This window comes from Lingula anatina, chromosome 5 (assembly GCF_051362555.1).
Source record: "Lingula anatina isolate TDL-2025a chromosome 5, LinAna3.0, whole genome shotgun sequence".
NCBI lineage: Eukaryota > Metazoa > Brachiopoda > Lingulata > Lingulida > Lingulidae > Lingula > Lingula anatina.
In genome coordinates this window covers 7,063,634-7,075,052 of record NC_141771.1, presented here as the reverse complement: position 1 = coordinate 7,075,052, position 11,419 = coordinate 7,063,634, and the positions used below count along the sequence as shown (strand labels likewise).

At 36.7% G+C, this 11,419-nt stretch overlaps 2 protein-coding genes across 3 annotated transcripts; one reads left to right on the top strand and one right to left on the bottom strand.

Annotated features, from left to right (window-relative positions):
* Window positions 1-22: 22 nt before the first annotated feature.
* On the top strand, window positions 23-3,296 carry LOC147761563 (uncharacterized). Its single transcript, XM_087013674.1, has 4 exons — window positions 23-435; window positions 667-719; window positions 1,054-1,201; window positions 1,413-3,296. Exons 1-4 carry the CDS (start codon window positions 253-255, stop codon window positions 1,719-1,721), a joined length of 693 nt encoding a protein of 230 aa, XP_086869800.1. The 5' UTR covers window positions 23-252; the 3' UTR covers window positions 1,722-3,296.
* Window positions 3,297-3,903: 607 nt separating this feature from the next.
* On the bottom strand, window positions 3,904-10,646 carry LOC106165590 (uncharacterized). 2 transcript variants are annotated; one of them, XM_087012652.1, is made up of 7 exons: window positions 9,239-10,646; window positions 8,868-8,981; window positions 8,213-8,374; window positions 7,536-7,832; window positions 5,759-7,300; window positions 5,332-5,410; window positions 3,904-4,720 (listed from the first exon to the last, which is right to left on the bottom strand). In XM_087012652.1, the coding sequence occupies exons 1-7, from the start codon at window positions 9,303-9,305 to the stop codon at window positions 4,564-4,566; spliced, it is 2,418 nt and encodes an 805-aa protein (XP_086868778.1). In that variant the 5' UTR covers window positions 9,306-10,646; the 3' UTR covers window positions 3,904-4,563. The 2 variants fall into 2 exon arrangements, with proteins under 2 accessions (XP_086868778.1, XP_086868779.1); XM_087012653.1 differs by having other exon boundaries at window positions 5,759-7,285.
* Between the last annotated feature and the right edge of the window lie 773 nt (window positions 10,647-11,419).

The following is an 11,419-nucleotide window of genomic DNA, read 5'->3' as shown; positions in this document are numbered from 1 at the left end:
TTTTCTTAAATAGAAATATTTCCTTCGTGCTGATATACGTTAATGGTTGGTTAATATTTTCTCTTCAAAATTGATCGTTTCCAACAATGCAACACATTGCTCATGTCGCTTACGACATTTTACCTTATGACGTCATAAGAGTCAACAACGTCATGGACCGCCGCGGTTGCCGTAACGTTAGTTACAATAACACAACTTCAGACTGCAGACGTGTAGAATCTCAAGTGGTGATATTATTTAGCTTAATTTAGTATGGATGAAGTAGAATCGGGCGTAGGCCGATTTGGACGTATTCGAATACGCGTGAGACAATCCGCTGCGCGTGCTGTAAGTAACATCCGACGACGCAGTGGAAGAATTTCAGTGAGAACAACTCCGGAGCAGGCTGCTGTTCCATGCGCTGACGCAAGTGAGGAGCCGAGCGCAGACGAAAAGGTACAGGGATCAATTTAAAATTCAATGATAAATATGTCAGCATTATTCCATGGAATACACAGTTTCATTCGGAAAGTCCTACCGATAACTAAAAACAAACAGCGCATTCCGTTTGAATCACACTTAAATAATGCTTGAGTTAGAAAAGTTGCTATTAATATTCTTTTTCGCTTTTCGAATACTTTTCCAATTCTATTTACTGATTCCTTCTTTTAATCTCATTTTATTTAGACCAAGGACAGTGACGCCGAGAGTGCCGTCAACGAGGACACGGCATCTAAGAAGTGAGATTTCAAGCAGCTTATTTTATCGTGCACCTTATTTTCCTCTTTATTTTGAGTATTTCCCAGAGAAATATGATCAGACCTCCTTAGATAAACAACCCACTTATATGAAACTTATATGAATATGCACCAGCTTTCAGATTATATTCTCTAAATTGGGAGACAGAGAACAATCTTATCTATATTTAACTGGTATTGATATACTATCATTCCCGACGTCTTTTGGCATATGAAGGTAATACTATTATAAATACAGTGCATATAAATTAAAATACACACTGGTTCCCTTCGTAGATGTATTACACCTTTTGCCATCATTTCTAACTTTCCAAAGGTCTGACTCCACAACCTCTAGTGAAAGAGCAGCTTATATGAAAACGATGGAGGAATTGCGCTCTTTTGAGGAAAAGAATAGAGAAGAGAAGAAACCAAAATCAAGATGGCAAACCTTCAAGGCCATGTTCTGCTGTTGTGCCTCCAAGGTAAGCCACAGTGATCTATTTGCGATATGCGATATTTTTTATTTATCAATGGGACGTCATTTTTCGTTTATTACATTTATGGATTTATGAAACATAGAATCCATCGTATTCCATTTCTGGGCTTGTACAGGGTGTGCTACGCTTTCCACAGTTATAAGAATCAAGGATATTTATATACAGATCATCATCAGTATCAAGCCACATTTTACAGGTCGAACCCTCCATAGGACCAAAGCAAGCTCAGCGCTCAAGCAGATTGAACTACATCGTCCCTTCAGATTGCTCCGTGGAGTTACAAGACAAACGTCTGTCCAAGCTTGTCTTGACAGAAGCGCTAACAGGGCCATCTAGTGCCACCTCCGACAGTTCCATCAATGCCGAGGGTGGTGCCTGCTTGAAACCTAGAGGGGCCAGCAGCATTGTGCTGAATTTCTTGGATTTTGGGAATGGAACGGAGAAGAGTGTAGACGAAAAGGTGAAGGTAATCTATGTGAAGGAGGCTGACAACAGCAGCGAGTGAAGTACGTTCCATCTCTGCTAATTCCGGCTGTGTTCTCCTCTCCCGAAATTCAGTTAGTACAGTCGCAATAGTTTAGGCCATACTCATCAACTTAAATTCCTCTTCATTTACATTTAAATATTTAAAAAAATTAAAAATCGGTTGTTAACGCCTACTGGCACATTTAATTGTTTTTTGGCGAAGAGGAATATTCTTATTTTTTTCGTAAAATCAAAATATCGAAAAGAGAGTTAATTGCGTCAACTTAGTTCGTTTTATTTGAAGATTTAAATTAATTGAATTTTAGTAGTATAACAGAAGTTCAGGTTATATGGAAACTTTTTTTATTTTGTGAACAATTTATTATTTTTCTTTACTCAATCTTATTTAATCACAGTGGTGCATGTGACCATACATGCCCCATTTGTTAATAGTGGATTTCCTTCTGAGAAGTCTTCAATGTAATACTTTTTTTTTCACGTCAGGTATTTTAAACACTAGTATGTTGCATTGAAAATTCAAAATTATGTTCATATTGGAGTTTACAATTATTATTATTATAGTTATTCATTTTTGAAAATACTTTTTGGGCACAAAATTCATAGTTAAGTAATCCATTATATATTTATTGATGTGTAGTCATATCCATATATTCAATATGAAACTTTACGAAAAAGTACATCTAGTTGACTACAAACACTGGTTACAGCGCGGTGCCTATCCTTGGATATATGCAGTAAGAGGTCTTTACAGCTGTGCTCTACTGCCAGAAAACTAACAATATGTACTTGCGCTAGGCAAGCTAAAGAAAGAAAAAAAGAAAAGCGCAAAGTCGTTTTATCTAATTGAAATATAGGTATAGACATTTTAGACAGGAATTTGTAAAAGAAAATACGATGACCATGACATGTATATTTGGTTATATAAATTGTAATATTTTACTTCCAGTAAAATCAGTTCGTAGTAAGACTAGTAATGTGGAGAAGGCGATTGCTAAAACATCTTTCTCGAGTTTCTATATTGTCGTATTTAGTGAAATATGGCTAAATTTTCTCTGATATTGAGATTGTGTCACGTATCTACATCTACGACATTTTGCTAAGATCGATGTATTTCATATTGTGTTATACAAACACATTAAAAAATGAGACAGGGAATCAAAACATTGTTTAAATTGGAAAATTTTGTGTTTTCCCTGGTATCAACATAAACATGCTGTAAAGATAGCTTTGTTTCAGCAAACTGAAATTATGTTTTGAAAGACTGAAACTAACTTGCGTAAGTCCAGTATATGCTTTGCATTGAGAGTAACTGAATACAAGTTATTGGGTAGTAAAACAATCTTGCTATATTATGTAATAGATTAATAAGTAAAGAAAGAAGTACCAAAAATATAAGAACTAAAAGAAACGAAAAAGACAAAAAAAAAAATAATAATAATAATAATGATAATAATAATAAATAAAAATCTGGAGGTTCCTTTAACCAAATCTTTCTGAAAAAATTATATCTGTTTATTGTAAGATTTGAATAAACATACGCCAAAGATTTGATTGTAACGTTAAAAAAAAAAAAAAAAAAAAAAAAAAAAAAAAAAAAAAAAAAACATTAAGCAGTTCAATAGGACCTGATGTACAAGAAATGTACGCCTAAATTAGGACCCCAAGAGTCTGGCCACAGAAGGAGGTGGGGGGGGGGGGGGGGGGGGGGCTGAATCACATGCCTCAAAGGCTTGTTCTTTCAGAAATCTATGATTGTGAGCAGATTATGAAAAGCAGTATGCACAAGAGTAGTAGTAGTTTATATGCCAGTGGTAGCGTAAATATTAGGATTATATAGTTACAAGTCGTAGCATATCAGAATGCATTGTAATTGTACCACATGTAGTAGTTACATGTCGTAATGTACCAGTATGCATTAAAATAATGCTTTTATTTATTTTTAAACTTGGCTTTTCTTAAAGATGAAAGTAGAAGTTTAATAGTAGCATAAAGTGTACAGTAAGTATAGGCTCTAACCGCCTATAGGTCTGTTGTTTGCATTCGAATATAATGATCGCATTTTAATGCACTTTATTCGTCTGTCTTTATTTAAAGATGAAGCTACGCTGGTATGGAAATAATGTACTGTTTTTATGATGAAGAAATAAAGAAACCAGCTGATGCATTTATCTTCTTTTCTTCCACTTTCGACAGTACCTCTGTACACGAAGCAAGTTTTTATTTCATCCCTTAAAATTCTATAAACGCAGAGAGAAGTGGCATTGATTTAGATCGTCATCCGGTATCTGATTCTGACAGTCGTGTTTCTCTCTGTCAATATGTATTATCTTAAATAATTTATATATCTGGGGTTGTAAATAATTCATAAGTTTGAATAATTATGACAGAATTGTAATTAAATTGATTAAGGAGCTTTAGCGTCACCGCCTCATGACTAGCGTAAAATTGGGCTTCTTTGATTTGAGTCGCACCAGTGACGACCACATTTTGAGCAATCTGTACATAAATGTTTTATATCACATTATAATCACTGTTGATTTCTTTTCATATTTGAGCGTAGTATAGTATAAAGCAGTTAATGAGGCAAGTCAGAATTATGCAAATATCACTCGAAATGTGTCACTGATGTCCGTGACTTAAACTTTCTCAAGTTTTTTTAATAGCCCTGAAATGATAAACCGTTTCGTAATCGAAAACCTGTATCTGCTATATGCAAGTAATAAAACTTTTTCATAAAAACGCACTCTTCATTTCGCTTTTTAATAGCAAAAGAACATCCTGTATTTAGTAAAAACCGAATTAATTAATCAATCAATTAATTAAAAATTCTGCATCATTCGGCTGTCTCTGTTTGCCAAAAATCACCACTCCGGTGAAATAAGCTTTTTCTTTTGCGATGTATCACACGTGTCCGCCTGACCATCACTTTCTTCTGTCGGCATAACTGGGCTGGGTACATTTCTAAGGTCGATGACGTCATCAAGCTTCTGGGAGCCTATTTGTTTCCTCCTTTTCAGTCTGTAGAAGAGAAAAAGGTTTATTTCTAAAATGGTCATTGGCAAATTTGTTCGATAACACGTTATACAACTTGACTGTGTGTGAATTGTGCCTTAACGCAACTGAAAGCACTAGTTCTTATTGTCATGTTGTTTGGTGATTTTTTTTCTCAATAGCACAGCCCCGGGGTGTGTATAAAGGTCATAAATAAAAGCATGAGCCCTCCACCTTAACAGTTGATTATTACAATGTCAGTTAACATACCGGCAATAGATGGCAAACATTAATCAGAGAAGCAGCTACGCAGCGCAGAATAGAGTTTAATAAAAGATTTACATAAGATGACTCCAAGAAACTTATTAACTATAAATCAGCGCAAAATATTCATCAGTTTATTCACTGTTTCTGTGAGAAATTTTTACTGGTTTAAATAGAACAGAAGGCAAGTAGTTTTAGTTCAACGTTGCTCATTCAGCCCTTCAGTCAAAAGCCAATTCCATGTCTCGACCTAAGATTCTTCGCTTTAATTGCGGCATAAGGTTTTCTGTAACATTCGCATGTATAACATTAAATGATTTTACTCTAGAAACTGATTATCGTTGCTTTAAAGACACTAAGCGTAATTCATATACCTTTGGTAAATGTAGGCTGAAAAAAGAGCTACGAAAAGCAGTGTTCCTACGGTTCCAACAGTAAGCCCTACTATCATGCCTAAAATTAATAAACAGTTATGCATATTTATATAATTTAATTAATGAATTTCTAGAAATAATAATACAGAAATAAAAAAGAGAGGATAATAAATAAATAAATAAATAAATAAATAAATAAATAAATAAATAAATAAAAATATAGGTTGAAGACACTACTCGACAACTTATCATTTTGTAAAGAAATGCCGGGGTATACTACCAAATATTATGAAAGAAGCGAGATCAAATTTCCTTGTTTTATACATTTTACACATTCACATTCTTGAACAAATCCCACTCTCTCTCAGTTCTGCAACTCGTGAAACATGAACATAATGATTTCTATTATATTACCAGTGCTGGTTACCTATTGGCATAGAATTCTTGGGAGTCCCATCAGAAGGGTTAACTCTACGGTTCATCTCTGACAATGCTGACTTCTCTTTCTTGGTGGTCTCCTCAATCGCGGTGGTAGTAATCACTAGCAATGGTGCTGTAATCGTGGCCCATCCAGTTGCCTGTGATGTCGATGTAGCAGAAATAGTAGGTGTGGTTGTTTCAGCTTGCTTGGCACTTGTCGTTTTTCTTGCCGCGACTGAGGCCGGCATTATTTTTGTTTTTCTCGTTTTGGTGAACTTTTTCGTTGAAGGTGTGTTGGTTGTGGATTTGTATTTGGAGGAAACAGTAGTGTCTGCAATCGTGATAGCTGCGTCATCAGTAGCAGAGGTGGATTCTGTATGCAAAAAGACCTTTTCTGTAGCTGTTTTTGCAGTACGTGTAGTAGTTATAGTAGTTGCTGTAAACGTAGTGGTAGTGGTTAGATCAGTTGTAGTAATAATTACAGGTGTAATAGATTTGGTAGCTGTAGTAGGTTTGGTAGGTACAGTGGATGGAGTAGGTGGAGTTGTTTTGGAGGCTGTAGTCGGTGCAGTGGTCGAAGTAAGTGTTGTACTTATGCTGTAAGTAGGCAGAGTCGGTGTAATAATTATAGTGGTTGTTTTTGTTGTGGTGGGTTCTGTGGTTGTAGTGCGTTCTGTGGTTGTGGTTTTAATGGATTTTGTGGTTGTGTTGGTTTCTGCGGTTGTAGTGGGTTCTGTGGTTGTTGTGGGTTCTGTTGTTGTAATGGGTTTTGTGGTTGTAATGGATTCTGGGGTTGTAATGGGTTTAGCGGTTGTAATAGATTTTAGGATTGTTGTGGGTTCTGTGGTTATGTTGGTTTCTGTGGATGTAGTGGGTTCTTTGGTTGTAATGGGTTTTGTGGTTGTAATGGATTCCGAGCTTGTTGTGGGTTCTGTGGATGTGGTGGGTTTTGTGGTTGTAATGGATTCTGCGGTTGTTGTGGGTTCTGTGGTTATGGTTGTTTCTGTGGTTGTAGTGGGTTCTGAGGTGGAGTTGGAGTTTTTGATTGTAGCGGGTTCTAAGGTTGTAGTGGGTTCTGTGGTTGTTGTGGGTTCTGTTGTTGTAATCGGTTCTGTGGTTGTAATGGATTCTGCGGTTGTTGTGGGTTCTGTGGTTATGGTGGTTTCTGTGGTTGTAGTGGGTTCTTTGGTTGTTATGGGTTTTGTGGTTGTAATGGGTTTTGTGGTTGTAGTGGGTTCTGAGGTTGTTGTGGGTTTTGTGGTTGTAGTGGGTTCTGAGGTTGTTGTGGGTTTTGTGGTTGTAGTGGGTTCTGAGGTTGTTGTGGGTTTTGTGGTTGTAGTGGGTTCTGAGGTTGTTGTGGGTTTTGTGGTTGTAGTGGGTTCTGAGGTTGTTGTGGGTTTTGTGGTTGTAGTGGGTTCTGAGGTTGTTGTGGGTTTTGTGGTTGTAGTGGGTTCAGTGGTAGCGGTTGCTGTGATGGTGATGGATCCTGTAGATGTCACGGGTAAAGTCGGCGTTGTGGCAAAAAAAACATCAACTGAAAAATAAAACGCTGCACGATTTCGCAAAATACAATTAAATGATATTATCGGTAAAACAAGAATCACAGCCCACATTAAAAGTATGTCAACAATGCATTAATTTACCTGTTATCTGAAATATCACATGGAAAATTCTTGGCAGTGGCTCAGTTCATGATAACATTTTTACATAGGAATCAAACATGAAGTTTGCACTCGCACTGAACACACTGATATTATCATTGCAGCAAATATCTTATCACTCACCGTCAAACACGGTGATGTAGCCACTGCCTCCGCACAGCTCACCCTTGGCGCTCGAAGAGCATGGCACGTTACACATTTTATCGCCGCTCCCTCCGTACCGAGCGTACTTCGTCCCTCTACGTCCACAGTAACAGTTCTTTCCGCCTTCAACGCCAGCCAGCGAGTAACCACCGTCGCGACATTTATGAAGACACGTTGATATATTTAGAGCACCATTGTTTTCGTATGCCGCGTCTGGTAGAGCCCTATCGCTATTGTCATTCCTTAGCTTATAGCACCCCCGAATACCATTGTACCCTGAAATATATTTTCTGGGATTACTGCTGTACATTTACCCACTGTGTGGTTATGTGTATTAATTTGTTTTAAGTGGTTCAGTCTTATTGAAAAAGCTTATATTTAATGCGAGTCGGAGGCACCGGTATGGTTAACATACCGGCGATTAAGTGGTTTCATAATTGGAGTTTTTATTGCAAAACAAAATTAGAAGAAAGGCGATTGTATTCAGTTAAGTCCTTTCTCCACGTTTTTGGCATTAGTCGGTTTTCTGTTTCTTGTGGAAAGTGAAGGTAGTGTTCTTCGATCTCTCAAACCCGCCTAGCAAAAGAAGTGAAAAATCTTGCATCTTCTATTATGTTCTTTAAATATCAAATAGTGAAAATTCGTATAAAACTTACCAAATCCAGATTTATAAAAGCACCACTTTACACCACTGCAGTAATCAGGGCCATCGCATTCATTCCAGCAGCATCCTAAGTTTAAACACTTCTCCTCGTCTAATCCCGCCACTCCAGCGCCGCAGTCTACTCGCTGACTGTGTTGAACAGCGCACTTGTCGACTGAGGAATTTAATAATAAACAATAAACAAACAAATAGAACAAACAAACAAACAAACAAACCTGCAAACATGCATGGATATATTTGAATGAACAGATAAATGAATAAGTGAAAAATTCAAAGGAAAGAAAGAAAAAAGTAAATGGCTAAACAAACAAATCATTCAATAATTAAATAGCAATTTAGAGCCTAGCAATAAAGAAAATTATACAATTACACAAATCCGATACAGCATTCCGGAAGACAATAGTTTTTATTAGCGGTGGCTAAGATATAATATTATGTTAAAAACATTACAATTAAGGCGTGTGTGCGTGCGTGCGTTTGGTGTATGCAATTGGGCACTTTTATTGGCTTTTTTTGTTTATTTGTTGGCAACTGCTTGTATGTGTGTGTAGCCTATATATGTAGTGGGGTATGTGTGAGTGCGTGTGTTTGTGTTAGCACGCGTGCGAGTACAAACAATGATGCCAGAAGGAAATGACATTTCTTACTTGAGCCCAGATAACACTTGTTGTCCTGGTAACAGCAGCCATCTATAGCGCACTCCTTTTCATTCTTATCACCACATCCTAACCGTCCAGTGGTCGGCAACGTACAAAACTTATCTAGAATTACAAAGACTTAAATTTAAAATATTCCGAAACCATTTGTTTATTTAATTTGTAGTCGTTTTTTATATTGAGGCCAAAAAAAAAAAAAAAAACTGTCAAAACATTTGTGTGCAAGAATATAAACCACGAAGTTGACTCATGTAACTGTAACATCTTTAAACATTGCTGACAGAACAATATATATAATTCATGATGGTCTTTCTCCCACAGGATACTCCTAGTATTTCATGAAATGTTACCTTTCTACTTACTGGAGTGCACACGGACTATACAGCAAAACACCAAGACAACGGACAGGATCCACTTTACATCCCCCATTTGTGTAGCATTTTTACTGTTCGTTAACTTAGCTAGCTCCAAAGTTTACTTCCGTAGGTGACAGTGGGTTCAGTCTTGTTAATCTTTCAAGGGCTGGATTAAGCTAGGTTATTAAAAATGTATGCTCACTCACTTGAGACGGGCCTATCTGTTTATTAGAAATTATCCCAAGGCCAAGCGAAATAATTGAATGTGTCACGGGTTTATTTTAAACTGTTACTGGAAAACTGAACCGCTGTCGTTAATATGCATTTATTTATTTATTTATTTATTTATTTATTTATTTATTTATTTATTTATTTATCTTTGTAGTGGCGATATGGGTTAAGAGGCAATTCCTTGCATCTTTTATCAAAATTTCAAAATTTATAATTAGTAATACGGAAAAAATCGGTCATTGGTCATGCGGTAATAAGGAATACCCAATTAAGTTTACATTATCTTTCATAAGAAAAACATACCATCTAGCAAGTTGAAAATGGTTTTTTCGTTTAGTATCAATAAATAAAGGAAAGCAAGACATGCAAGTATATCAAGCTTTTAAATAAATATATTGAACCAGGGCCATGTGGTTTCGTTTAATGTATTCATTCGTTGAAAATAGCCTTTTCACATCTTCATTTTGAAATATTAATTTCAAAATATAAACAGAACGTGAGATTATAACCGAGGATTTTACCAACCATATACTTCATGTACTAGGTTCAACGTCTATCTAACCCCGTGTATCTAACATTTTATCAAAAGTTTTCCATGTTCATATCAATGTTTAAATACTGGTCACTTCTGTATCAATTAGCTGCCCCTGAAATTTGTGTTCAAATAGAATATATAAAGTTCCAGATATTATATCTGTATCAGAGTGACACGATGCCCCAAATCGGGAAATTGGGATAGTATATGTACATGTAAGAACTTTGGTACAATACTAGACTCAAACTAGATAAATGCTCTTCACTTTATCATCGAGTGGATTAAAAATGAACAACGTAATGCTGCTTTTCGTGCTGTAAATCGACAGATAGGCCCCCTATTAGTTTGTCTATAAATATACAATGTAGAGAAAGACGTGTTATCCTACACGGGTGCTTCTTGGTATGTTTTTTTTTTTTTTTAAGAAACGCTCTGGTGGCGTTTGGAGATAACTCCATGGAGATCGCTGACATAACGTTTATACTTGTAAAGACTTGTAAGGACACTTTTGAAATGAGAGTAACAGTTAAATAACCTTGAATTGTCATCCAGTTGCAAAAAGTAACATCTGCTAACCAAGCTGTTCCATATTAGCTCAAGGTCGTATAAAAACACATTTCTTCTACGACCATGCATTGGCCATGCCTCTTGCAAAAAAGTCTGTACAATAGTAATAACCTACTGCTAGTTCAATATGTATCTTAACCTACGGTGGCAAAATCTCCCACAAAAAGAGAAACCAGCACAAGCAGCTGCTATGTGCCTCGCCTCTGGCACTGACGATGTCCTGGCGCATTTATTATCACAACTAACACACTGCAACCCAGTTTAAATATACACCCGATGTATTCGGTATACGCACTAAGGCTCTGTTCTCACAACTTTTAGATCGATCTATCACCGCGGGGAGTCTCACTAGATTACTGTCAGATAATCCGCCTTAAGTGTCCGTCCCCGCCTACTACAAGCTATAAGGGGTAATTAACTTTCGTGTCCGCCCGGCTGACAGCTATTTAGCGTGAACCCCCAGGGAGTTAGGTCGATCCAATGTAGGTCGATCTAATCTATGAGAATGGGGTGTATAACTGTACATACTCAGTCTCTGCAGTGGGTGCAGCTGCGTAAATGTCATTATAATTTTGACCAACGTTTTTCTGTTGGTCAGTCTATTACTAGGTCTCTCTCTTCTATTTTCTACCATCTATGGCAGATGGTAGAAAATATGAAATAAAATAGAATGGAATAAAATGGAAGAATGGGATGGAATAGAATAGAATAGAATAGAATAGAATGAACAGCTGAAATGAAGTTGCTGTGAATGAAAAATAGTACATTGTCTCTAAGCCAAAGTGATATAGACTCTGAATATCCTGATCCCTATCATCCCGGATGAAGAGTCAGTGTTGCACTGACTAACGTCA

Coding starts and splice junctions, on each gene's coding strand:
- LOC147761563 (XM_087013674.1), top strand. CDS start 253: ATGGATGAAGTAGAATCGGGCGTAGGCCGATTTGGACGTATTCGAATA. Junction 720..1,053: donor GAGGACACGGCATCTAAGAA/GTGAGATTTCAA, acceptor AACTTTCCAAAG/GTCTGACTCCACAACCTCTA. Junction 1,202..1,412: donor TCTGCTGTTGTGCCTCCAAG/GTAAGCCACAGT, acceptor CACATTTTACAG/GTCGAACCCTCCATAGGACC.
- LOC106165590 (XM_087012652.1), bottom strand. CDS start 9,305: ATGGGGGATGTAAAGTGGATCCTGTCCGTTGTCTTGGTGTTTTGCTGT. Junction 8,375..8,867: donor CAAGTGTTATCTGGGCTCAA/GTAAGAAATGTC, acceptor TAAATTCCTCAG/TCGACAAGTGCGCTGTTCAA. Junction 7,833..8,212: donor CTTTTATAAATCTGGATTTG/GTAAGTTTTATA, acceptor AATATATTTCAG/GGTACAATGGTATTCGGGGG.